General features: G+C 35.6%; 1 protein-coding gene and 1 long non-coding RNA gene across 5 annotated transcripts; one reads left to right on the top strand and one right to left on the bottom strand.

Moving 5' to 3' along the window:
* The first annotated feature begins 277 nt into the window (after nt 1-277).
* On the top strand, nt 278-27,131 carry LOC107222493 (mitochondrial carrier protein Rim2). 4 transcript variants are annotated; one of them, XM_015661882.2, is made up of 6 exons: nt 278-748; nt 3,024-3,209; nt 4,187-4,446; nt 14,333-14,451; nt 21,003-21,225; nt 24,371-27,131. In XM_015661882.2, exons 1-6 carry the CDS (start codon nt 708-710, stop codon nt 24,637-24,639), a joined length of 1,098 nt encoding a protein of 365 aa, XP_015517368.1. In that variant the 5' UTR covers nt 278-707; the 3' UTR covers nt 24,640-27,131. The 4 variants fall into 4 exon arrangements, with proteins under 4 accessions (XP_015517368.1, XP_046602761.1, XP_046602760.1 ...); XM_046746805.1 differs by having other exon boundaries at nt 285-748; nt 3,119-3,209; XM_046746804.1 differs by having other exon boundaries at nt 285-748; nt 2,953-3,209.
* On the bottom strand, nt 11,432-13,979 carry LOC107222494. Its single transcript, XR_006906426.1, has 3 exons — nt 13,857-13,979; nt 13,185-13,290; nt 11,432-11,662 (listed from the first exon to the last, which is right to left on the bottom strand). It is a non-coding gene; the product is annotated as an uncharacterized LOC107222494 (long non-coding RNA).
* Nucleotides 27,132-27,793: the final 662 nt, after the last annotated feature.

The following is a 27,793-nucleotide window of genomic DNA, read 5'->3' as shown; positions in this document are numbered from 1 at the left end:
ATAAAGGACAGAGATATATCGAGAGTACTGCTCTCTCTTTTCAATCTGTTTCACACCGGCGGACAAGGGCACAGTGGAAGTGAAACAGCTATAGATGTAGGCGCATAATTTCGCCTCATTCTCCTCTACCGCCTCGATCCCCGCTGCAAATATCGTCAGAGAGGGTAAGGAGTACTCCCGGCATATTTCTGTCCTTTACATGTTTGCTTCAAGCGGCTCATAAGAGCGCTTAGCTTATCTTTTATAGGTCTGTGGTACCAGTGCGAGCTCACATCTACAACGAGTAGTATTCACGGTTTAATCTGCCGATTGTTGTGTTCGTGGATGAACGAGGCCTCGAGAGCCAACCAGGAACCGAGAATTTGAGCCAGTTGTTTTCAGCGGCTAGTGCGTGTTGGTCGTGCGTCGAGTATCAAAGTGTAATATCTGTTTTTTAACTGAATAAAAATATAAATATATCAAATAGAAGACAAAGCAGTGCCTAAAAGACAGATAGAAGATAACCAAGTGTCCTGGGCGAGGAGGCCCGTGGGGGTTTAGGTCAACGTTATTATTATTATTTTTTTATTTGTCATTCCTACATCGTCAGATCTTCTCATTTGTTTATGGGGTAAAGTGCTGCTTATACGCTGATCAAGTGCGTGTGAATGCGTCTCGGAGGATTCTAGCATCTCTGTCCACCGACGACGACGAAGACGGAACGAAGAATGTCGCAGCGCGACACAGTAATTCACCTCGTTGCCGGAGGGTGGGTCCCGCACTGCATTTATTCATCCCAACACCGATCGCTCTTGATTCGAAAAAACTCAGCTACACGTGAAAAATGCGACGCCGGAATGCCGGCGTATTTTTTCTATCTCGCCCGGTGCATAACATCGTGGCATCCGTGCGTCGTGTCATTTCTACGCAGTGAAGCCGAGCCTAGGATAAAACTTGTGGCGACCGCGCACACACGTTTGGCTTTTCCTCCGTGTATGCATGCAACGTATGTTTCATGAAAACGCGCAGCACGTGTGGGTGTAGGTGGTGGTTGTGCGCAACGGACGTAGGAAAAATAATACATATATCCGCGTATGTTCGTTTCATAATATCACGTCTACGAACGGTGAAATTATGATATCATCATCGCTGCGGGACCAGAGCTGAGTCTAAAGATAGCTTCTCTTTCATTAAAATTCCGGCGCGATCCCCCCCACCCCATGAAGCATCCTACATTCGATCATCGAATCATTGACTCGAAGTTCAGGAGTACTCGTCGCATCGATTCCGCGGCTGATTTCCGGTTTCGGGTGAAAACCTGAACGGGGTCGCGTGTGATGACCGAAAAACATGAGAATGAAGTTAGTAACGTGTTTGTACGATGCGCATTGAGAAATAATCGATACTTCACACCTTTCGGAATGTCTAAAATTCAGTAAACATATTGGTAAATTAAATGTGCTCATATTTTGCAAAACCAACTCCTGGATTTTTTTACTGATGTTTCGTTACGCTAACGTTACTAACTTCAGCCTTATCGAAAAACAAGTGCAATACGCCGGGTGCAACCGCGAAGGCCACGGAACCAGATGTGATGTTGTTTCTTCGGTCATTGACATACAAATCTTGCATAGAGTCGAACGGAACTTCGGTCTTTTTTCTAAATCGGAAACGCCTTGTTTATTTGAGAAATATGAGTCGTAGATGGGGAAAAAGTGGTGTCGATGTTTGTAAAATGCATAGGTGGAAGTAGCGAGTTACAATTAGAGTTCAAATCGCTGTTGTTATGTTCTGGAAGCCCGGAACTCGTTTCTCGAGAGAGCTGTACGCGTAAACCACGGACGATGGAAAATTACCAAAGATAGCGAACCCAGCTTCAATTTTTTCGACATATATTCGGAGGAAGAAGTAAAGCGGTTACTCGGGAGTTAGATAATGTGACGACGCGTTCTCGTCTCAAGAAATTAGTCAGCGTTCAATAAATGTACTTCGAAAGGTTTCGCCGTGCGGCGAGACGCCGCGCCGCGGAATGCGAACTGATACCTGTAAACACACATGTATGTATTGTTTGTTTACAAAATTTCACGTGCTAAATTTACAACTCTACGCAGATAGCCGGGCAAGGAAATCCGGATTCCTTTCCCTTTACGACAAAGCTGAAACAACCCGCACACTCGTGTAAAAGAAATGTAGACGAAAATTTTTCAGGCGTCTTCGTTCTCCCTTTAGTTTCTACAGAACTACGTCTTTCTTGTCAGACGCGTACACAAGTTGCATCACTTTTGAAGCCCACGGACCGGTTTATAGCAAACTCCATGTATAACATACGCAGAGTATGCAAAGACTTTGGCAAATAGTTTTGGTAGATTCGGTTGACAGATCAATGTGAATGTAAATCAATGATATCTCTATCGAAAATTGCTGCCTGAGCATTTCAATTCTCAATTTAAATTCACGGGTCTTCGTCCAATTTCACCCGATAAAATCATTATGCATTTCCATCTTCCAAGCGTGTATGTTTTCCACTTATTCCTCTGCTTCCAAACGCCGCAAGTCTTCGGCCTGTTTGTTTTTTCAGAACACAACGCGTAACGCGTAGTATGTTATCATCGAGCTATAGACATTCCGGCATTGTTGTTGGTAGTGACAGATGTTCGCAATCCATCTCGTTTCCCGCAGTATTTTATATACATACGTATATGTATGTAGGACAGCCCGCATTCCAGCAACCAGCTGATCATAATGATATACGATCTTTTTAAAAGACATTTGAGCATTTACTCAGCCTCAAAGAAATTCTTGACGCCATTTTGAACGAATTTTTGAGTCACCTTGTATTTTAGCAAGTTAGATTTATTTTTTACAGCAAAAAATTGTTCCAATTTCGTTTTGAAAAATAATATAATCCCCAAAATTATTATCCGGGAATCAAATCCGTTTCATATGTACAGAAGTTGGGTGTAATGTGTATAGGGAAAGAAAAAAAGCTAAGGAGTTGAGAGAGAAACACGACTGAAAACCACCCCATGGTACTCTGCCCGCAGGGTGGCCGGTACGGTAGGCGCCATAGTCACTTGTCCGTTGGAAGTAGTTAAAACACGGCTACAGTCATCCTCTTCTGGTTTTTACCCACCTTCAGGGCACAAGGAGTTGACATCCGGCCACGTTACTTGCAAAAGTTTCCCGACGCCCCAGCAAAGGAGGAGACTATGCACCGGCGGATATCCAAGGTAGATGAAACTGCATCGTGAAGATGAAGTTGGTAACGTTATTGTGACGATTCACGTGTCCGAAAAGATCGTTGTTTCGCAATTTTAGAAAGACGTCCGACGATGCGGTAAATTATAACAAGAATAAATCTATTCATGTTTTGTAAACTCGAACTACCTCAGTTACTGCGAATTTGCGAAATAGTTGTTTGCCCCCCCCCCCCCCCCAAGTTTCGTTACGGTAACGTTACTAACTTCAGCCTCTTACTACATCCGCATTACTATTTTGAAAAGACAGAGAGAGAGATCATATTGAAGTTAGTAACGATATCGTAACGCATTCATCCAGAGGAAAAACCGTTATTTCGCAAATTTCGAATTATTCGAAATTCAGTAAGCCGTAATAAAACAAAACACATTCATATTTCGAAATCTTATTAGGTGATGAAATTGATTTGTAACGGTTTTTTTTTTTTCATGAAAACAGATGTGTAAAACGCTACGAATTAATTCCAACACCTAATAGTTCCTTAAAAATCATTGTGAAATGAAGATGATAGTGATGTGTTCCCAATGTTTCGTTACGACAACGTTACTAACTTCAGCCTCGTTAGAAAAGAACCGAGATATTATTTGTTCGTTATCGGTTATCTGAGAAACTGCTTAACCGATTTCGACGATTCTTTTACCATTGGAAAGTGTATTACGTCCTGATAAATATAGGCTATATTTTATTTCATTCTATACCATCCTACACTACTATTATAAGAGAAGGGCATTTGTTTGTTTATTATCGATTATTTCAAAGATCGCTCAACCGGTTTCGATGATTCTTTAAACATTGGAAAGTGTATTTCTTCCCGATGAACATAGTGCACGTTTTGTTGAATATCAAATCGAATTTAACTAAGAAACACGTGAAACATTACGTCGTAATAGCAAACAAGTACTTTTCTCCGAAAACAAAGACAACAAACGGAAACACGACGTTTTTTCAGGTACTCCATGGTGGCTCTGTCTCATTGCGGTGTCGCTCCTCCTCCTCCACACAGGCCGCCGGGCCTCGTTGCGTGCCTGAGGTTTATTGTCGAGAACGAGGGCCCACGGGCCCTTTTCAAAGGCCTGGGACCAAACTTGGTCGGCGTCGCACCTTCCAGAGCGATATACTTCTGCACATACTCGCAAAGCAAGTCGTTCTTCAATTCGGTTTTACCTCCTGACAGCCCGATAGTTCACGTCTGTTCCGCATCGGCCGCCGGTAAGTGCAGCTGATTGATAATCATTTTTGTGTCATCTTTCTTATATATTTTTTTTTCCTACCTTTTTTTCTTAAAGATTACAGAGTTTCTAGGTTCAACAAAAAAAACTGGTAAACCTGTATTTGACTGTATAGTTTTGGGTCAAACCAATCGTGTCGAAGTTAGTAACTTTTTTGTAACTATTCATGTCGAGGAAAAACTATTATTGCGCAATAAAACATGCAGCGGAAAATGTATCCGATTCGTTTGTAAAACCTGACAAGACTTGAGAAATTTCGCTTTAACGTATCAGTAAACACTTCGGCGTAAATTCTACTACGCGTAAATTACACAGACACATACTCAAAGCGTGTTGTGCCGATAATAAATTACGTTTATATACTAATAATACAATATCAGCGAGTCAGGGTAAAATCGAAAGAAGAAAAAAGAAAGGCCAATAAATTGCTTACGATATTCATATGAGCAGCGCGTGTGTATATAAACTGTAACCATATAATATCGCACCGTTTATTATTATTTATTCATTTATTTATTTATTTATTTATTTATTCATCTGTTTCGCCTGTGTATACAAAATAATATGCGCGAATGACAGACAACATGCGATAATTGTGTACATGCACCGTTAGACTGCTGCAACTGAATGACTGCCGATAACCGGACAGCAATAGGGTCGACTTTTACTACGTCACGATTCCAGTGTTCACCGGTTTTCGGTACAATATCCAGTTTCACTGTTATCCCGCGATTTTGCACTTTGCTGCTCGCCGCGTGGTGATAAGCTGCCCTCCTCCAATACCCATCCGAGTTTTACTGTGTCGATATCACGCTTTTATTTACGTCGCAATAATAACTAATTAATAATAAATAATGCAAAAAAAAAAACCCTCTGCATGTGTTACACAATTTATTTATTTTATTTTTTTTTTCTATTTATATACACATATTATATGCACGTATGTGCTGTTTTTATTCATCTTTTTCTTGAGATTGAATTCTAGCAGCTCTCAACGTTCTACAGCGGGTATTTACAAACGTCAATATTATCGAGTTGCACTTTTTATAATCAACACTATACACACAGAACAGGAAAAACAGATTCGTCATGTCTGTTTTGTATTTGTTCATTCTGTGAACCCAATTCTATACTGTGATTTATCGAAGAAATTCACAAATTTAGTTACAGCGTTATTTCCGGATTTTTTCGTCATCTAATAGCGTCGTCTGCTACACACGCACGTTTACCGAGTCACGTAGGCGTGTGAAAAATTCATTGTCAGCCTTCAGACCCTACAGATCCGATTTTACATTTAGGTACTTATGTCAGTTTGTCGCCCCGAGCGCAGCTGCTGCTGTTGTTGTTGTTGTTGTTTCAAAATATCCTCGATTTGCACCAACTACAAGAATTTCAAAGTTGCAAGATAAACTATACTTTTAAAATGAGTTATATCATATCTGGAAATGATTAACAGATCATTGTTTATATTAACAAGAACAATAACAACACCGCAACGGAATTCAATCACCTTTTATCGCGGTATTCGCGTATGTCGGAACTCATATTACGCTGTTATCTGAGAGGATATTAGACGCGGTGTATTTTTAAGTGCACTGCATGCTATGCGATAAACAACAAACGTTCGTAAATTTTGCGCACCAAGGACGGATCTATTTTAAACTCAGCCAAGCAAATAATATACCACCTGCAAGGTTCAATTATTATTCGGATAAATAATAGATTGCGTAAAATTTTTCGATAATAGAAATTATTGCATAGATACGGTATTTATGCTGTAACGTATACATACGGTGAAATAGATTTTACACTGCTGAGTAAGATCGTAATCGCGACCTACGCAGTTATTCGATAAATCGAATGGCAAATGCAGGATGTTAGGAATGTGAAACAACAATTATTGTGTTGTTAAGCGACGGCGATTGGTCGACCGGTTATATTTTTAGCCTACGTATCTTGAGGGTTGTATAATTTCACTTCTACATGCGCAATCGGCCACTATATACGTATGCACGTATAATCTGTGCGCTGTCACACAAGCAACTACCGATTGGCGCTTGATTGGCGCTTGTCGGTGGTTTAGTCCTCTATCGCTTCAGTGCCAGTAGCACTATGTACGTAGTTTCATACTATATGAAACGTTGTCTTATTACGCGATCGTTGTTGCGTCTATTTATGTACCTCCTCTCTGGCTGTCGCGTTATTATTGTACGCCGCCTTATACAGGTATATATGCAGCGTACACTTGGCCGCAGTCATTTTGAGACGGTTCATTTTTTCGACGAGTCCGTTACGTTGGCAATGCAGAATCAGCCCGCAGCGCCACCGACGGCCGGCCGCGAAACAGGCTCATTTTCGGAAACGGAACATAACCCATTATTAGGATTCAGATAAATGTATATTGAAAATTACAAAATATATAAATATAACTTCATGGAAAAATAGACTTCATGGAAAAAATATGGGGTCAAAAATAACAGTTAATGTCGAGTAGAACAGACTTTATTTAACGAATTTATGTCAGAATAAAGTGTATTCTATTCAACGATAGTTTTTATTTTTCACTCCATATTTTCTTTCACGAAGTTTATACTATTTGTACATATTTTGTGATTTTCAATACACATATTTATCCGGGCCCTACCCATGACCGTAGAATTTTGTATTTTAGATTATCTTTGTAAATATAACCTAACACATGGCCGTTGACTTTTGTATCCTATGGTGAGATTATCTTTGTGAACATAACGTAACCCGTGTGACCGTCGAATTATGTATTTTTGAGCTAGATTTTACGGTATTGGATTATGTTACGTTTACAAAGATAGAGCCCGTTTAGCGGCTGGCCGGCGGTGGCGCTGCCGGCTGATTCCGCATTACCGACGTGACCAACTCAACGGAAAAATCAGCCGTCTCAGAGTCACTGCGGCCAGGTGTACATATTAATATCTGCGACAGCCAGCGATGTTCCTCAATCGCAATAACAGTATGATATTATACAAATCGTCGAGCTCAATGAAATCTTCTTTCAGCGTATCTATTACTACGTTCATAACCTGTATTATATACAGATATATTGTACGTAAATACGTATCGTGATTTTATTTGTTCAGCAATTTGCAGCACTTTATCGTTGTTATTGTTATCAACGTTGTATCAACCGCAGACTTGATTAATAATATCTTGCTTTGAATCACGCTATAAATATATATCGTGTACTGTATAACTACATCCGTTTAATGACAATGCCTTGTTCGCTCTAACCGACGAAATTTATTGTCGGGCCTGTATTCAGGTGAAGTTCAATTATTTGTATCATAGACATCGTTATTCACAGACTGCATTTGCATGCATTTTATTATTCAATGTTACGCTGCACGTTATGTTATATTAGGTATGCGACCAGCCGTGCGTTACAATTCCATAACATATAAATATCTAATGTTATTTGAAAATTTTTGTTCCATAACAGTTTGAATAATTCTCTTATATAACCCTCGTAGTTTCTCATCTTTTTTAATTCTCCAACTATTTTTGTTAACCCTTAATTGCATTATTATTATTATTATTATTATTACTGTACAAAGTACAATGAATTTCTTTCGTTTACGTGCACAAGCATGATGAACTTCTCGTTGCAGCCGCGTTGTTGTTATCCTGTACAATAATTATTTTACCTATGTATAACAATGTATAAATATAAACCGCGTGCGTAAGAAGATAATGAAAATAAAATGTGGGTTAATCGTTAGATAAGTTATAAATATAAATTTATACAAAATACCTTCTGCGACGCCATGTGTGCGTTCATATATAATCCATATGCGCGTGTACGCAACGATAAAGGGTGGTAGGTAAAACAATTATGTCGGTACGTTGACTCGATTGATTATAAATTCCTGATCGAACAATTTTACAGTATCATTAACGCGTTGTAATTTATAATATTGCTGCACGAATCCACGTCAAGGCTTAATCCAGCCGGCTGTTATTGTTAGCAGAATTTTATCTGCTGATATAACAGCGTCAATTATCGTACACACAGGTATCTGAGTTATATATACATGCATATGTCCTTAATTACCTCGTATCATCTATGTCTGTCCTCTCGGTGTATGTATAAATGGCAAAATATCGAGGTCAAGGCCGAACGTTTCTGACTCGCCTCTCGTTTCTCCTCTTAGACGATACGATGAAGAGGGAAGAAAAAAAAATGATGAAAAAAAAAAACAAATTGTAAACTGAACGCAAAAATAGACACTCGTTGAGCAATTTTTTTTTTTTTTTTCTTGCACACCAACGACGATCAATGCCGAGTTACGTGTAACATAATTATGTCAGGAAGGAGTACAATGACGAATGACGGCAATAAAAAAAAAACGTTCGTTTTATCCTTGAGATGTGCAAAGTTAATATTTTTAAAAAAATTTTTTAAATATACAATTTTTTTTTCCGTCTGTTCATTTCTTCACTCTTCTGTTTAAACAGTTGTAATCAAAAGTATACATACATCTATACGCTAATTGTGTGTTACTATATTAGAATGAAAATATCACGAATTATACATGTAAGTACACATGTTAATACATATGTGTTTACATTGGACGCCCTTAGCCCGATTTACTGTTATAAAAATGCAAGGTCGTTTTACTCTGTCTGATTATATTCATTTGCTTGGGTTCAAACTTAATCGGAACAACATGATTTTATAGCGATTGAAATGCTTTGCGAAAAAAAAAAAGAACCACAATATTTTACGACAAGTTTAGTATTTTCGCTGTGAATCTCGAAAGAAAGTGAATTTTTCACATTATTTCAACTTTAACCATGAATAACTTTTGAAAGAGTTTAGTTATGAAAAAAAGTACAAGAGACCTATTTTGTAGATCATTAAATTCCCTAAAAAAAATATGCATCGCATATTTGTGTTCATTCCCTGGTTACTTTGCTACAAATTTCCGAAATAACTGAAATTATTTTTTAACATTCATCAAATGAAAAATGGAAAATTGCGTTCAGGAACCTCTAAACATTAATAATAAGGGCCCAAAATTAAAACGGACGTCTCATTTTCTCTTCCTAAAATTATTGAACATGTGAATTTGTGGGGAAAAAAAAAATAAAAAAAACAAATGATCGATTTCTTGGATATTTGCGATTTGATTTTTCTTTTCTTTTCACTTCTGACCTATTTTTCTTTCCGCTCGATAAATACAAATAAACTTATCGTCCAAAACTTTCACGAGACGTTGCATGTATCTGATGATTGATTTTCAATTGAGATTTGTCTCGGATGTGCAAAGCACGCTGCCATTCCTTGACTGAAACTCAATTCTGCTAAACAGCTGCTGCATTCTCGAGAATTTATCATATGTGGATGTATATACCTACATATATATATATATATATATATATATATATATATATATGTACACGAGAGAGAAACTGCCAAGGTGCATTGGCCCGTGTGCTTTGGACGGGTCGGAAGTAGGTCGATACCTCGAGCGAGTTGAATATTTGTTTTTTTCTCGCTTCGCTCTCCGTTTTCTTCATTCCAGGGAGTCGCCGATTGATCTGCAAATTGCTTATGGCTATACATAAACGTACACAGATGTAAACCCCTATTTTTATTTTTTTTTTTTGTGTTCAAATCTCATTCGTCGCAACATTTGACAAGCAATTTGCATTGATTTTTCACCTCTAAGCAAGCGGTGATTAAAATACGGATTAAGTTACGGAAGAAATTAAAATCTTTACTCGACGGTCTTTCAATCATTGTTTACACATTTTTTCAAAAATTTTTTCTTTTTTTTTTTTTCACTTTCGTAACGCGCTGACTCTTGAATTATTGTACTTTGTTATTTGAACGCTGTATAAAAAATATCGCGATAAATCTACAATCGCGTTTGCAGGATTTATATCGATTTCTTTTTTTTTTTTTCTTCTTCTTTAACTCATCAATTTTATGTTGCATAGAGCACACGTTGTAGTCTATGTATAGAAGAAAGTTCGACTCGCCATACATTTTCTATTTTTACATACACAGACAAGATATGACGTAGCAGCTGTAATGCAACGTGTGACCGCATTGTAACGATATTATAGTATACATATACGTATAATATCTGACTTTTCATCCGCTTTGCAATGATGATAATCTCATTTTCGTTGGGGATGAATAAATTTTAAAAAAAAGTACCACTGTCTAAAATCACAAACGTTTTTGCTTTTTTTTTTCCGTCTTTTGTTTTACTTTTACTATTAGATATATCTGGCCAGATGCGTATATGTTATATATAATGTTACGCGTGAGAAAATAAAACGTTAAAAAAAAAAAAAAGAAAAAGAAAAAAAACCAAAAAGGAACGAATAATTCCCAAGCAAAAGACAAATCAGTAAATTCTTCGCTGTAATCTTCTTACTGAAAAATTTTTTACGATCGTCTAGCGGATGTAGGAAAAAAAATGTCTAAATTGATCGAATGTTTTTTTTTTCCTTGCCCTACTTTTCGAAAAATTTTGGTTCACGATGCGCTTGCCAAAAATTGTTTACACGCCTCTCGGGAAAAGCTGCTTATCCACATGGCAAACAGCCACGCAAGCCTGTCTCGCCTGCAATCGGACAATTAAAAATAGACTAGACAAATATTCCCGGTTATCAAATCGATCGTTTTCGATTTTTCGATTTTTCCGCTATTCATGTTCCCTCTATCTCCAGCGACGAACATGCTGCTAAAAAAAATAAACTTCCTTCGAGAATTTCTATAAAAAATAATTCCATGTCTTTTTTTTTTTCTTGTTTCTCTTTAAATGGAACGTCGATGTATTTGTTACGATATAATACATTATAATAAGAAAAAAGTAATTTAATAAGACACATAGGCAAACTTTACGAATCGTTGTAGTTTTATATTTTACAAGGTAAACATTTCTTATATATTATACATATATTTTAATAACGTTTCGAATAATGATTACAATTTTCCTCATATGCGACTCAAATGCGACTCAAATGCAGAATTTCGGCCCTTGGCACATCAGCTTAACGTTATCAGCGTCTGTGAATATTTCTCTGACGATTCCATTGATGGTCACCATCGAGTATCGTCGGCTCCTCGTTCCCCCCAATTCCGGCATTTCGGTACCCATTCCCATAGCCTGGGTGAATCTCGCCATGGGATCAGCCAGCAACCTTACCTAACGATTCAATTATGCAAGGAGTGAGGAAAACTTGAGGGTATTTTTTTTTTTTCGTAGCAAATTTGTTTTTTTATTTATTTTTTTTTATTTTTTGTTTTGGTTTCATCTTCGCGGCATCTGATAAACTCGTAAATACAGTAACAAAAGTATTCTGGTCGAAGTAAATTTCTTAATTAAATACAATTTTTAACAAATACTCGTTCACGAAACTCGAATGTTTTCCCATTTGAATTGTTTTTTTTTTTTTCTGTAAACTGTCACTTGACGCTACGTCAAGCACGATTAATATGATACTGACTTGATCCTGGAAGAATTTTACAGAGAATTAAATCCTGTAACCAAATGTTCGTTGAGCGAAATCCGTAGATGAAACGAAAAAAAGATTCCAAAGTTGCGTGTCTCTCAAACATTCGATTGTGTACGATAAAAAATTATCTCAAAACGTCTAGCTGATAAACCATCACCTTCAAAAAAAAAAAAAAAAAAAAATTTCAGAGTTTAGACAAATTTGTAGGCAATTCAAATTTGTGCCATAAACGTGAAAAAAATGTTATTTCCAATCGAATGAAACAACCTTCATTTGTGCGTACATAATAATCTCCGAAGGCCTGCAGAGGCTGAAAAATGACCTTAGCAGTCCGCGTAACGTTCAACTTACGTTTGATAGATATACGATATCACAAATATTTCATAAAATATTCCTCCGTTATGCGTTACAATTTGTAAGAAATCTCCGCGTTTGATCTCGAAGAAACGAAAAAACATCCGTCGACGTAATTTTGGCACTTTTCCCATTTTTGGATAATAGAAGACAAAGATCGAACAACCCTGATTGTTTTTATTTATTTATTTATTTTCTTTCTTTCTTTTTTTTTTTCTTCCAAGAACTTTGAAGAATCTAATAAATTTTGTCTTTATTTTTAGTAATTCCACGCGAATCACACTCTATGCATATTATTTATAAACTGTTGTCGTTGAATTTATTTTCATTTCTCACAAAGAGACGATCAGTTCCCTTCCATATATTCATATTCGTTTAATAATTAATGCAATTGTAGATTGTAATTATAAATTACGTGAACAACACAACGCACGGATGTGTGACACGTTTGAAATATCTATAATTACTACAGCCAAGAAGTCTATTTTTTTACAATCAATAGATCAACAAATTGCATCGTTTGCCAATCAACAAAATTACCCTCACCTAGCGATTGTGACACCACAATAACAATAATAACGAGAGCGACTTGGCAACGATTTACACTATCGCAATACGCCTATGGCAACGCTGCCGATCTAATGTAATACAACCTTGAACTTTTGCTTGTTTGTGTCTATTTTTTATCTCTCTTATTTTCAATTTTCGTTTCACGTTAGAGACAAAAAAGTGAATTAAAAACAAAAAACAAAAAAACGGCAAACCTTTGCAGAAAGAAACTTAACCGCGGTATGTTAATCGTTTCGGACATCTTTGAGATATCTAAGAAAAAAAAAAAAAATCATTTCAAAAACTTACTTTTTCATTCGCTCCCTTCGACCATCCCCATGCGGACAAAACGAATGGATCGTTTACAGCCACGCAAATGATTTCCTCGTATCCTTTGGCTCTGAGTTCGTCGGATCTGGATGGGTGAAAAAATGTTCTCGGTTATTTCGGCTCGTTGTCGTCTTTTTTTGTCCTATTTATATTTCTATCCGTTCTTCAAATTATTACTTCTCAATGAATCCTCTGAGGTGAACACGCGAGCATCCGGGTACAAAGGCGCCGGGTACTCCGAATATTATAACTTTTTTACCGGCGATGAGATTCGATATGTTTATTTCGTTGTCCGGAATCTCTTCGTACAATATAACGCTCGGTATTTTTTCACCGACTTGAATACGGTTCATATTTATTTCACACAACGCACTGATATTTTATCAATTTTCTAGATTTTTTTTTTTAATATCTTTCATTCCCCCTCCCTGTTTTTTTTCTACGTTTTTCTATTCAAAAATCAACGATCATACGTTGTATTCGTACTTTGAGAAACGTGAAAAAAGTTGTAGAATTATACGAGCATAAATTTTTGTCTTTTCAAAGACCGGGGAAATTTTCTTGTTCGAAAGAAAAAATATATCTAAAGCACATTTTTATCACGAGCATATTATAATTTAATTTTTTTTTTTCATTTATTCTTCATCTCACCTTTATCTTTTCATTTTTAGTTAGCCTAATTATCGAACTGGAAGGAATTTAGGTTATATGTACGGTAAGTTTCGCGTGTAATGTGTATTTAGCGTCTCGACGGCTGTGAAGGAAGAGATTCAGTTACTCACTTCACGGACGTTTCTGTAAACAAAAATTTCACGATTGTGTTTGTTCGCGTTTTATCGCCGCAACTACGTTCCGCACGTTTTTCGATGCTGTAAAGTATCGTATCTGCGAACTTACCTCGCGCATATTTTTTTTTTTTTTACAGAATTTCATTCTCATCCGAATATACGATAACAAATATCCTAAGAATTGTTGTACAATTTTCAAAAGAATAAATAATAATAGCCTGTATAAATAAACTTATATTAATTCCATAATAATATTTTTTTTGCGCGTCTTCCCAAGGAAATGCTACAATATCACGTGTGGCCCGTTTTTTTCAAAGTGGTGCGTGTTTTGTGTTTCAGGTTTTGTCGCGTGCACGGCAACGAATCCAATTTGGTTCGTTAAGACGAGGTTGCAGCTGGATCACCATACGAATCGAATAACCGCGTGGAAATGCGTTCAAACGATATATCAGCAATCGGTGAGTTTTACGATTACATTTTTTCACTCTTTTGTTTTTAATTTTTTTTTTTTCAAATTTTTTTTTTACTCTTGTTTCATACAGCCTTTAAAATGTCGAGTACCGTAATAGTAACATTTTCTTTATCAGTCGTGCGTTGTTATCAGCGAACAAAAACGGCGAAAAACCTGAAATTTCATCACATTCTATAAATTAACAGATTCCAAATCGTAGCTAATAAAAATCATTCTTAGTAACGATCTGCGAAGAGTCTGGAATAGTTTTTCCCCTGCATCTTACATATCCAGATTGAACTGCCGACGACCAAATGGTTGAAAACTTTCGGGCACGGTGAGATGCTCAGCGTCCCATCTAAAAAAATGTCCATTTCTTGGCTTTATCAGAATTTATTTAGGATTTCAAATGATCTTCGTTTCTTCGTATATATAACTCGAAAAAACCGCCGAGTAACAAGTTTCGGCCAGATTCATCGTATTTTGATAGCTGTTGCGATTTTGTATCAGGCATATTGGCTCCGCCATCTTGGATTTGAAAATAATCAAATTCCGACTTCAGATTCGTGATCAGCGACCCCAAAAACGCCCTGGTAACAAAATTCAGGCGAAAATATTGAATTGAAAAATGTGCGATTGAATGGTTTAACGCGCATGCGCTAAAATTCTATAGCCAGAGAGCGCTTGTTTTGTCAGGTTGGCCAACGTTCATAAATTCATATCGCATATCGCCGCGTCGTGTGTAACCTCAAAAATGTTGGTCGCCCTGACAAAGCGACCGCTCTCCGGTTATAAAATTTTAGCGCATGCGCATTGAACAATTGGTCGTTAACAATTCACTCTGTAAATAGTGTCTATATTATAGAAGCTGTAACAACGATCAGACAATTACATTTCTAAGTTATCATCGTCTGTTCCCGAACTAATAACGTGATCTACGTTATAGATCGCTGTTTCGCAAGATAATATTGCTTCATGTATCATGTATATGCGTGCGTGTATGAGCGTGTGTGTGTGTGTGTGTGTGTGTGTGTTTTTTTTCTCTTTCTTATCAATGACAAACAGTGCTTCGTACTTCGCATAGGTATAGGTAATTAAATAGTTGGCCCCGTGCTGCGTGTTGTGTCTGGCTTGGTGCAAACCTTCTTACCAGTTATACTACTTCTTATACATCTACTCCGTGTTCTTCTTGTTATTTTTCTACTACTTCGTTTTTTTTTTTTTTTTCTTCTCTTTTTCGCCGTTGATTATACGAACACATCGCAACTAGAAGACTGAATGAATTCATCGATTAACCCAGCATGCGCATATATTTACGTGTATATTTATCTCTAACGTTATAGGTTAAGAATAGAAATAATATTTATTTCTGTACGACGTTATATATTATTTTTCATTTTTTTTTTTATTTATTTCTTTTATCTCGTTCACCATTTCTCATCCAATGTCTTTCTTTTTTACAACGTACATATTTTTCTCTTTCCCTTCAACACTTGTTTCTGCAGCTGAAGCTTGGAAATATCGTACAATTGATTGCGGAATTAGGAGGATTTATTTCCACGTGAAAAGGATTACATTCCGTTGATTTTTAAGGAAGGAGAGTTGTATATAATTTCATTTCTATCGTTAAGATCTTAAGTTTCCCTGACAGCCCCCGCAACCGCTCTCATAACGAGAACCGTGATCATGTTTAAAACCTTATTCACGTTGTAGAAGAAATTGTACCCGAATGATATAATTGTCCCGAGTTTAAGAATTTAGTATTTTCAACGAGTCAGTTGTTTAAGAATAAAACTTTGTCGTGAAAAATTTATCTCGAGGCTTGTTAAAAGGCGGTGAAATTTTATTTCCGTTCCAAGATGATCGTGTATAATCGCTTTCTGCATAATTTTCTTTCTTCTCTTCTCTTTGCGTGCCAGCCAGCGAAGCCAAGATGGACTCAATGCTTCGCGAATAGAAAAGCTTGCTCCAAAAATAAACGAAATTCAAGCTCGCAAACAAGCGCTACCCTGAATATACTCAACTGCCAAGTGGCATAGGTATGCTTACAATGTCGGTTGTATCAACTTCTTTCAATTACAATATACACTACGGGTGTTTAATTTTCGCTTCATTTACTCACCTCCGACGCTGATTTACGACCTGAATATCGGTACATTCGGTACATTTTGTATAAATTGTGCGGAGAAATTTTCCACGAACCTTTTTTCTCTCGATGGAAAAGAAATAACTCTGTGATTTCGTAGAAAATAGTCTTCTAAGTGTATAACACAAAAAATCGTACAGTGAAATTAAACGAATCTGCTAGGAATTATCAACACTTGAAGCGATTCGAAACGGAGCATCGCTGATATCCAAGTTCTCGTTTGTGATTCGATTTCTTTTTGTTTTCTCATTCAATGCCTTGACCTCTTATTGGTGAAAATTCTTATTCTCATCTCGCTTTCACGAAAAATCTTATTCCGCGCTTATCGTGCCTGCATCAAGTCTCACAGTTTTCTTTCCATTCCGTGCAAGATTTACCCGCATCAAGTCTCCTTCGCAGGTTAATATTATTATTAATATTATTAGTATTATTAGTATTAGTAATAGTATTGTTCTTAGTATTGTTAGTATCATTGTTGGTATTGCTGCTATCATCATCATCATCATCATCATCATCATCATCATCATCATCATCATCATCATCATCATCATCATCATCATCATCATCATCATCATCATCATCATCATCATCATCATCATCATTATTATTATTATTATTATTATTATTATTGCTGCTGCTGCTATTTGGTACTAGTATTGGTAGTAGAAGTATTGCTGCTAGTGTTTGTATTATTATTATTGCTGTTGCTAGTATTTGGTACTATTATTGGTATTAGTAGCATTGTTTATAGTATTAGCATAGCTATTATTGTTGTTGTTGCTAGTATTTGGTATTTCTGCGAGTACTTGCATTTCAATTCCAATTAGCATTCTTATCGGTACTATTATTGTCATTATTATTGCTGTACAAAGTGGTCATCAAATGAATTAGCATGTTGTCCCGAGGTCGGTGCTCCTAATCGCATCGCGATACCCTGACAATTTGCAGAGGCAAAGGCGAGCGCGAGGCTCTCGCGACAGTATAACGATGGAAATGTACACCGAGTTGCGTCGCCTCGTGCTTGTCCTTCTTAATATGCGGCGTGTGTGACACACACTGCCGGCACCCCGCAATTTCGCCACCTCGGTCTAACCACGCGGTAGTCGCGTGTGAAACTTTTTTTTATTGGCTTACTTGGTCGCTCTTCGTATATATATATATACATATATATATACATATATATACATATATATATTATATATATATATATATATATATATTACGAGCACAGATAATATTTAATGATTAACGTATGAATGATCAGAAACTTTTCACGCATACGCATCGAGGACGTGTGAAATGATGTATTATCGAATCTACCACGAGATATAAGGACCGATAAAAACTGATATGCACAATTCATTTATATGGGGCATTCTGCCTGGTTAATTTAAGAATATTATTTTGAACTCTCGGATTTTTTTTTTTTTTTTTTCCTATCCTATCCCATCTTGCCATTTCTTCAACAATGTCATTTTTTATAGATGTTATATTTTCATTTTATTGTAAATTTTTCACCCTCAAATCCTCGTTTCTTTTCTTTTTGTTTTTTTTTTGTTTTTTTTTTTTCTTTTCATCTCGAAATTCTCACGTCCCAAAATTTGTTCACTAATAACAACGCCGAGGAATGAAATAAATGAAACAATTTGTTTTACTCATTTTACAGATTTCACCATAGTATTGTGTTGTAATATTTATAACCATATGATCAAATTGGCACGGAATGAATCTTATATTTTCTACGATATGTTTCTATTAGAACTATATACTACTGGGATCCTGTAATCTTAAAAAAAAAATTTTTAAGTATAACATGATTGAGTATGATGGATTATTCTAATCGGTATATATGTATGTATATGAATGATCAAGTGAGAAGCAGCGTTGAATATCGGATCACCTGTACTAATAATAATTAACACAGTCAATCGCAATCTCTGGCTTCACGTATACATTATAAAATCATACATGCTTACATGGTGAATTTACGCTGATAAAATTTTGATATTTCTTTTATCATGGTTGCCGATTTTTTTTTCTTTCATCGTCTGTGTATGTGTATTCACGTGAACTTCACGCCAGGTGAATTATCTCTTATCTCTATCGTACATCAGACATGCTTCAATCTCATAACCACATGTACAACACACGTACACACGGAACAGATACGCGTATGCAAATGAAATTTACAAACCCCACGCGAATGCAATTCCGTCGAGATTATTTTATTTTATCTCATTTTCTACACGCATGATATTAATTATAATCAGAAAGAAGATTTGTGCAGCCGCTTGTCACGTGAAAATTATATCGTTAGTAATCGATCAGGATATTATTGTCGTTTTGGCTGTTGTTGCAAGTTTTTATTTTATACTCTCGCATTTCTTTTATCTACTTGACGGTGAAAATTTTTACATAGATTGACTCACTAGTTCGGTAATATGGTAATGTATAAAAACATTGTTTCGTTGACCCCGGTAACGCGAGTTATCGATTTCCGAATACCAAATTAAGCGTTTTGCTGACCGTATAACAAGGTTCTATGTAGTTACAAACGCCGCGCAGTAATAACGGGAAATTAAAAAACACGCGTTTGATGATCGAGCAAATTCGGTTGCTCTGTAAAGTCTATAATAACATGTACCTATATTTAGATATTTATAACTCTGAACTTGAACTGCGCCACTACACAACAATATTAAACGCTGCAATTTTATCTTGGTTCACATGTTTCTCACTGTCATGGGTAAGGGCTCAATAATATTAGCAAATCGAAACATCACGTGGAGTTTTTCCTATGCTGATGTAAAAAAAAAAAAAAAATATTTGTTCGAAGTAAGAAGGTAAATCGCGATAATTAAATTCACGCGTATTAACTTCACCCTGGAGTTGAAAATTACCAAACGTGAATTATAGCATAATTAGGCGTTCTTTAGGTGCTAACAAGTCAAGTAGGCGTAGTATTGAAAATTTTGGCGTTCGTATTTTTCGAAAGAAAAAAAAATAGAAGTACCTTGTTCGAGTATATTTATTTGCTGAAGTGACGTCACAGTTGCAAAAAACTCTCAGAAATCAATTGAATAACGATAATTTGAAATAACGGTCAGCGTAAAAAAATTATGCAGCGTTTTTTTCACCTCCAATTTAGATGTTCTAATTAAAATTTATCGGTCTTAAATTGTTTGTTTTTTTTTTTTTTTTTTTCCCTGTGTACAAAATTCGTTTTCATACCACGTCACAACAATTTTGCGATTGTTGGAAGTTAATTAAACTGCTAAGAAAGTAAGTTCTAAGTAAATGCAATGATTCAATTGCGATTTGTACATTTTCTTCTTTACATTATCTTTATTCTCAATTCTTAAATTCGGGAAATAATATACTACAGAGTTATTATTATCAGGTAGATAATTACATGGTAACAAGATCGTTCGGACGACGGAGTAAATCAATACTTTATCCCTAATTCAACTGCAATGTTCGCGAAATATTGCACATATAATTCCTGTGCCAAATCTATTTTTAACCCTCATTAACTTAGATCGTCAAATTATGCATAGAAAATTGCACAGCCTTGAATCACGTGAACGTTTGCGCAATAAGAGTCGAAGTATTATCGATTTAGCACTTTCAACGCTGAGACGGCAAAATGTATGAATTATTAATACGAATACAAGTACAACGAATCCTTAAGCTCGTGATTTATAATAACGCTTAAAATTCGTAAAAGAGTGTTGTTGAAAACCGGTCTTATTTTAATAAACGAACGGAAAAATTGCAAATGACGCATATGATAGTTTGTTTATTTAACAATATATCATGCACGGTTGTATCTTTAGAATTTACGTAACGGCACGCTATACAATCCCGTGGTAATTGTTTGCTGTCTGCCTTCGCACGTGATTTTCAATCATCTGCGAAATGTGGGTAAAAGAAAAGAATAGTCCGATAAATATTACAAGTATACTCTGACTTTGTTCGGAAAATTGAACACATCAAATTTCCAAAATTCTAAAACTCGGTGTTTTAAAAATTTTCGATTAAATCCTTATTTTTTCACGATCAATCTAGTATGATCGATTATTTTTCCTTACAATCGGTTTTTTTTTTTTCCTCCCATAAACGACGCGATAAAATATCAATTTATGTGATTAAAGTACGAATTATCATCATTGTCTTGCTTACTGAGTACCTATTTGATATGACAAGTGAAAGACGAATGAAGATTTTCACCTGAAATTGAAAAATATTTTTAATGAAACTATAAATTATCGAAAAACTTTTCCACTGTTAAGACTACGTACTGAAGTTTAGGAAATTTTGGTTCCATACGCTCCGTTTCAAAAAAAAATAAAAAGCAATCGATTATTTTCATCTTAATGAGCATCGCTAAAACGCTTGCGTTTATTTTTCAGGGATTGATCGGCTTCTACAAGGGAATCACCGCCTCTTATATGGGCATTAGCGAGACCGTTGTACACTTCGTTATTTACGAGGCCGTCAAAACCTGGCTGACGACGCATCGGACTCGATCAGGAAATTTCGACGCCAACTCGAAGACGTCGCGAGACTTTCTTGAGTTCATGGCTGCCGGAGCATTTTCTAAAACCATCGCTTCCTGTATCGCATATCCGCATGGTAAGAAACTATCGACGATTAACGATCTGCACGTGCGTGTGTGTGTGCGATAGTGATCAGTCGTTAATCACATCACATTCGCATCTCAAATCCGCAGAAGTTGATCGAACTTAACAATCGATGATTGAATAGCAGAGGAGTATAGTAAAAAATGTACTTTTATATTTATAGTGAATTTTTATGTACGGTTTTAAACTAAATTTAATTTCATCGCAACCACAGCTTTTCAATGATTGGGAAATTCGATACTTTTCGAATCGTCCACCAGTTTTATACTTCCGTATTGTTATGGTTGGAAATAGAAGAAAAATACGAAGGATATGTATATTTGCGTTATTTATGCGAATAAGAAGTTATTACCGAAAGATGTTAATTTTTTCTTGGGAAACTTGAACGTCGGCCGATTTTATTCAAAATCTGATCAGTTGCAAGCTAAATTAAGCCGAGAACCAATGGAACAAATCTTATCTGAATCAGCTGATCGGTTATTGAGTTCTTTTCGGACAGCAAAAAAATTAACACTTTCGCATATAACTCGGGAATTCTTATTGGCCAATTTTACTGGGAAAAAAAACTGCGCCGATCGACAATGACACCATTTTCTCGAGAAAAAAAAAATCGACAGTCGAAATTTATAGCGAATACTAAATTTTTCACTCGCAGGTTGATTGTAAATGAAATATTTGAAATAAAAAAATAAACGTATCCTGAAGGCCGCGTGCGATTTTTCATCTGGTTTCGGAAAACCGAATTTCTGCTCTGCATCCGACTGCCAATGCAAACACGCGAAACGTTACAACGCTTGTGAAATGTGCGAAAAATACAGCACGTGAGGATCCATGAATTAACGAATAACCGCGGTGTGGATCACGTTCAACATTGACCTTGATCTTGGCCTTGAACCAATCAACCGCTGCTATTAAAATTCGCACATTTAGCGTAGAGCTAAGCTGATGACCGAGGAGGAGAGTTGATTGTGTAAGATTCAATCGTTGATGAAATTCCAATGACTTTTGTGAAACTGGAACTTGGATGATTTGGGACGTCGTCTTTTCTTCCTCTTCCTTCTTCTATGCCTTCTGCTTGGCTTGCGTTACGACAAGACCTGTAGATATTCGCCCGGTTGATCTAAAGATAGATTTAAGCTATTTATCTGTGGCGCCTTAGCCAGAACTATACTATTCCACGCGTGGTTTATTTATTCATGCATAATTCATGCGGCCTGACATAATGGGCGACAATTATTTACCTCGATTAGCTATAAACGATTCTTTCTTCTAATCTAGTGATAAAAATTTCAAGTATTAATTCGCGACGTATAACGGATTCGATGTATAATTCGAGTTCAAGAACGCTGTTAGATAAATTCACCAGGCTGAAGTTAGTAACGCGAACGTTTCGGAACGTTGAAACAAAGACTACTATTTTGTACCTTTAGAACAACCGAAAAAGTTGAATTTAAAAAATCCGAGTCGATTTTTGATGCTTTATTAACGGTTTGCTAAATTTCAGGTAGAGCCAAAGTTGTAAAATGACCGAGTTTTTCTAATGATGCATCATTACAATAACGTTACTGACTTCAGCCTGATATAGATTTAAAATTTTTTAGACGTCCGTAGTTCATTTCCTGTGCAAACATCTCTCGTTGAAAATAGAATTTAGGATTCACCGCGGCAAAAACGACTCGTGATGAATATGTGAAAATAATGTAAGACATTTTTATAACATTTTATTTATCTCTACGTTAGTTTTCTTCGGTATAATCAGGATAAATGTTGCTGGGGTCAAAAGTGTGCAGGGGCAAGATGGCGTCGAACTGGGTTATCAGCTGATTTTCTTACGTGAAATGCGTTAACAACAATCCACGAACAGTTCCGCGCAAGATGTTAGACAAACATTTTTCAACGTTGTGAATCAACGCGGAGATAAAGTACGGGATAAAATGATATATTTATAATTTAATGCGACGCAGTTGGCGAGCGTTATATCTTCTGTCTTCAGATGGCGTCTTTCGATACTTCCAATCCCGGTGTTATGATCGTAATAATTATATATGCGCATAAAACGACGAAACGTCACACGTTCCAAAAACGATGTTTACCATTGCATCGTCTGTGGATCAAATCTTATCGCACACAGTCTAGACCAAGAAACACAATGTAGACATATGATATTCGTACACCCGACAGCTGGAGATGCGGTCAAAGTATGTGACGGCTCCGTTTACTTTTATCCGCGTTTTTTTTTTTTTTTTTTTTTTTTTTTTTTTTTTTTTTTTTTTTTTTTTTTACAGTCGCGTACTATTAAGCGCAGTAAAACAATTAATGCCTCTTTGTACAGCACGCCGTCTTCGCGTGGGGGAAAAAAAGCTCTTTCTTCCACACACATTTATACTGATAACTATAAAGATGTTTTATTTCTCAACTATTACGTATATTGCTGTAATGTATCGTATGTAAAATTATCGGTTGATTTTTTTTCTTTCTCTTGTGTTTTTGCTGATCGGTCTGGGGTGTGGGGGGGGGGGCAAAGTTCCGAAACACGACCATACGTCATTTAAGCCTGTGACAAAATTTAGAGTATTGTAAAATAAATTTGAAATTATCGACTTGACTGAAAAATATTCATTCTTTATTCTCAATCGTTGTAATATTTAATATACAGAAGTAATTTGCTTTCGAGGAGGAAATTCGAATTAAAAAGCAATATCTTTTACGATTATGCATGTATTATAGATGTAGAAAAAAAAACAAATTAAATGAAAATAATTGCGTCAGTGTTTCGTAATTGGGTTACAATAATTTAGGATTTTAATCATTTTTTAGATAACTAAGGTTCTTAAGTTTATTATTATTACCGGTACCAAATACGAAACTTTTATGTTGATTCTCCAATTTCTGCACTTTATCATACAACGTTTTACGAACCATGAACAGTTTTTATTAGAAATATGAGAAAAATTGAACACATGTATACTCTATAGCAACCGATAAACTTTAACAGTGGAAAAAAAAAAAAAAGTTTAACTATATAATAAGCTTAAATCATACCCCTGATTTTCTTGCTCCGTTCTGATTTGTTGACCTATTTTCTTTGTCATACATATACTAATTTGTTAATTTAAATTTTTTCTGGGACTGCGCAGAGGTGGCGAGAACACGTCTTCGAGAGGAAGGTACAAAGTACAGAACATTCTGGCAGACATTGTCTACGGTGTGCGCGGAGGAAGGTCCCAGAGGAATGTACAGGGGTTTGGCGACTCAGCTAGTGCGACAAATTCCAAACACAGCCATAATGATGGCAACGTATGAAGCGGTGGTCTACGTGTTGACTCGTCAGTTCCAGGCACCTTCGGCCCCTTCGTCTACGACCCAATTCTACGCGGAAGCGAAGACTAAGAGAGAGCTTGCCTAGGAGTTGCTGGTTACCCCCGACTAATCCTGAAACAGGAGTGACGGGGGCTTGCGTTTTGACCGTCAAAATCCGCGTCGACTTGTTTCGAATGTACGAAAAAATTTCGGTTCGAAAATGACGTCGCAGAAATATAGGGCTGATATTTAGCTCCGGGTTCATGTCGCGTGGCCATTCACGTGCGTAGCCTAGATGGAGCTAGATATCCGGTGAGATGAGGTGTAAAAGTGAGATTAATCGACAGAGAACTCGAACCGCAGACACAAACACCTAATGTATAATGTAATGAATATTGAAAAAAATTTTTTATACGATGAACATTATACATCCATTTCGCTGAATTACTGTTGAGAGAGAGAGAAAGAGAGTATGTAAAATAATGTATAAATTATGGTATGTATACCAACCAAACTTATTTCCACTAGTCAATTTTCATCTCATTTTCTATTCGAATGCTTTGTTCTTTTCCTATTTTTTCGTACCTTTGTGACAATCGTTCAACGAGTCATGAAATATACGATGATCATGGTAGATCTGCAAATATTTAACAAAATACAATTCACTTCATTCAAAGTATATACAACATTTCTTAACGTAGAGGAAATTGCAGTTTCTCTACTTCGTTTCGATGAATGTTGCTACGTTGGATAGAAAATAATAACATCGGAGTTTATTAAGTTGTACGAAAACAAAGGAAAGACAGAAAATGAGTTGTTGTTTTTTTGTATATATATATAAATATGTATATATATGAAATTATGAATTTTTACGCAACTTTCTCCCTCAATTTAATGCAAATTGTGTCACGACAACTCTGTCGCAAAGTAAATAGATTCCTTAACTAGGCTGTTATAGGTAAAAGGAAAATTATTACATGGGTCTCAAGTTACAAAGTGCCGAAACTGACTGTATATGAGAATAAATTCAATTTGGGAATGTTTATTACAGGCGGTTATAGAATGGAAAAAATCTGCACTGACTTAGCGAGCTAGAAGCAATTAATATTTTCTATTCAGATTACTTTTTTTTCTTTCCCGCTAAAATTAGATCTCCACTTTACTTTTCTTCGGTTGTTTATATACTTTGAACACTTGACTCTATAAATTTGGATTTGATTCGAGACTGTTTTTGGGCACAACTTGATAACTCTTGAGTTCCCCGCTGACGGTTTCTAAATAGAAAGCTACCAACGTATGGATTTCCGTTTGTAAATAAAATCGAATAATTTGTAACGTAGACTTGTAATGATTATAAAAATTATATCCTGTTATAGTCTGTGTAATCGTGAAACGAGAAACACAAAAAACTAGGAAAATAAAAAAAAAAAAGTTAAATACAATATCGATAAGTATACTTTGTGTATATACAACGTGTACATATACCCACCATACAGCATGCATCTGCGGCGAAAAATATATTCTGCAAAAACTGATGTACGGCGACTCGGGGAGAAAAAGAAAAAGCAATTTGTAGCTATGTAAAAGTCATCAATTGATAATGAATCCATCGTATATGAATTAAATACATCAAAATCGTTGCCTAAAATGATTTGCTGGTTTTTGTTATACAGATATTGAATTGATTCTTTTGCATTTTCTCCCTCGACTGCCCGAAACACTCGCTGTGCTTTATTTTCTCTATAAGTATTGTACTTGTGTAAAACAAAAATCAGACTTAAGAGATACAATAGCGAAGTTCCCTCGAATGATAATATTATTTACGTAGTTACATGTAAAAGCTGTTTTTAATTGTAGTGAAGAAAACTGAGCAAACATTACTAAAATGAATAAAGAAATGAATGAAAAAGTTGAATCGACGAGAATTGAAATGTGTAATATTATATGCATACGTTGCAGATAATTATTAACATATATTATATATATATATATATATATATATATATACATATATCTAATTATCTACAATTGTATGATAAATAGCGAGACGAACGAGAATCTGTGATTTTAGTTTATCAGAGATTAGTTAATTTAAAACATTGATAATGAAACGAATTCAAAAACAAGACTAAATAATGAAAAATGTACCTATTAGAAAAAAAAAGGAGAGAAAAATATGAAAATGTCGAGGAAATATATTCATTTCATTATTATAATAATTTTCATGATAAATAGAAAGGTGCCAAATAACCGGTTACAATTTATATGAAAATAATCGTGAAAAACGGTGATTAAAATTAAGAACCAAATGATAAAAGCGCAACTTTGAAGCTTATAGCATAGAAATCGAACTTCTACGAATTAGGTTTAATAATTTTTGTCTGACTCCACCTTAAAAAATATACGTGTTGGATCGTAAATCATATTTATTTATTTTTTTTTAATTTTTTTTTTGTTTTCTCCCATGTAACGAGTAATCAGAAAAAATTGAAAAGAAAACCACATGGTTAACATTCTTCGAGAAGAGAAACTTATGGTAGAAAAAAAAAAAAAAAAAATTTGTAAAAAAAATGTGAGAGTATGATTTAGTATGTTTACGAAAGACTGAGTTACATATTATTATTATTACGATTATTGCTGTCTTTATTATTATATATGCAAATATGCGGTATAGGTTTGTATATTGTATACCTGGATTAAAGTATGAAAAATCTATGCGGATTATGCAAGAAGTTATTACGGGAGCAAAAGAAAATTATCGTCGATGCGATAAGTTTTTTGAAAGCTGGTTTGAAAAAGATTGACGATTAAAAAATTTTAGTTCCCCCCCCCCCCCCCCCTTCGGATTTTTTCAACCTTACCCCCTTTCTCCGTTTGTAATTATTGTACAGAACGTGAAGTACTACGAGAATGGCCTTAATGTGATTTGAGACTTGAAGTAAAAATGACGGAACTTTTGATCTATTGTACTCTGTATGTAAAGTATTGTACTAATTGGAACGAGAACGGCACCGAGAAAAAATAATAAAAAATCACTAATTGAAGTCCAAATATTTTTTTAAAGATTATAAGATTTTGATAATCTTTTCATTTTAATTGATTATTATCCATCGCTTAACACTAAATGTGCACTGTAAAATATGCCAAGTACAAGTTGGTATTGAGGCGAAAAGATTTCAATAAATATAAATATACGAATATCAAAGCTCCTAGCTTACACGAATCTTTTTTCTCACTCCGTATATTATCGGTTTATTCAG

This window comes from Neodiprion lecontei, chromosome 1 (genome assembly GCF_021901455.1).
Source record: "Neodiprion lecontei isolate iyNeoLeco1 chromosome 1, iyNeoLeco1.1, whole genome shotgun sequence".
In the NCBI taxonomy this organism is placed as follows: domain Eukaryota; kingdom Metazoa; phylum Arthropoda; class Insecta; order Hymenoptera; family Diprionidae; genus Neodiprion; species Neodiprion lecontei.
This window is presented reverse-complemented; position numbering and strand designations above follow the sequence as displayed.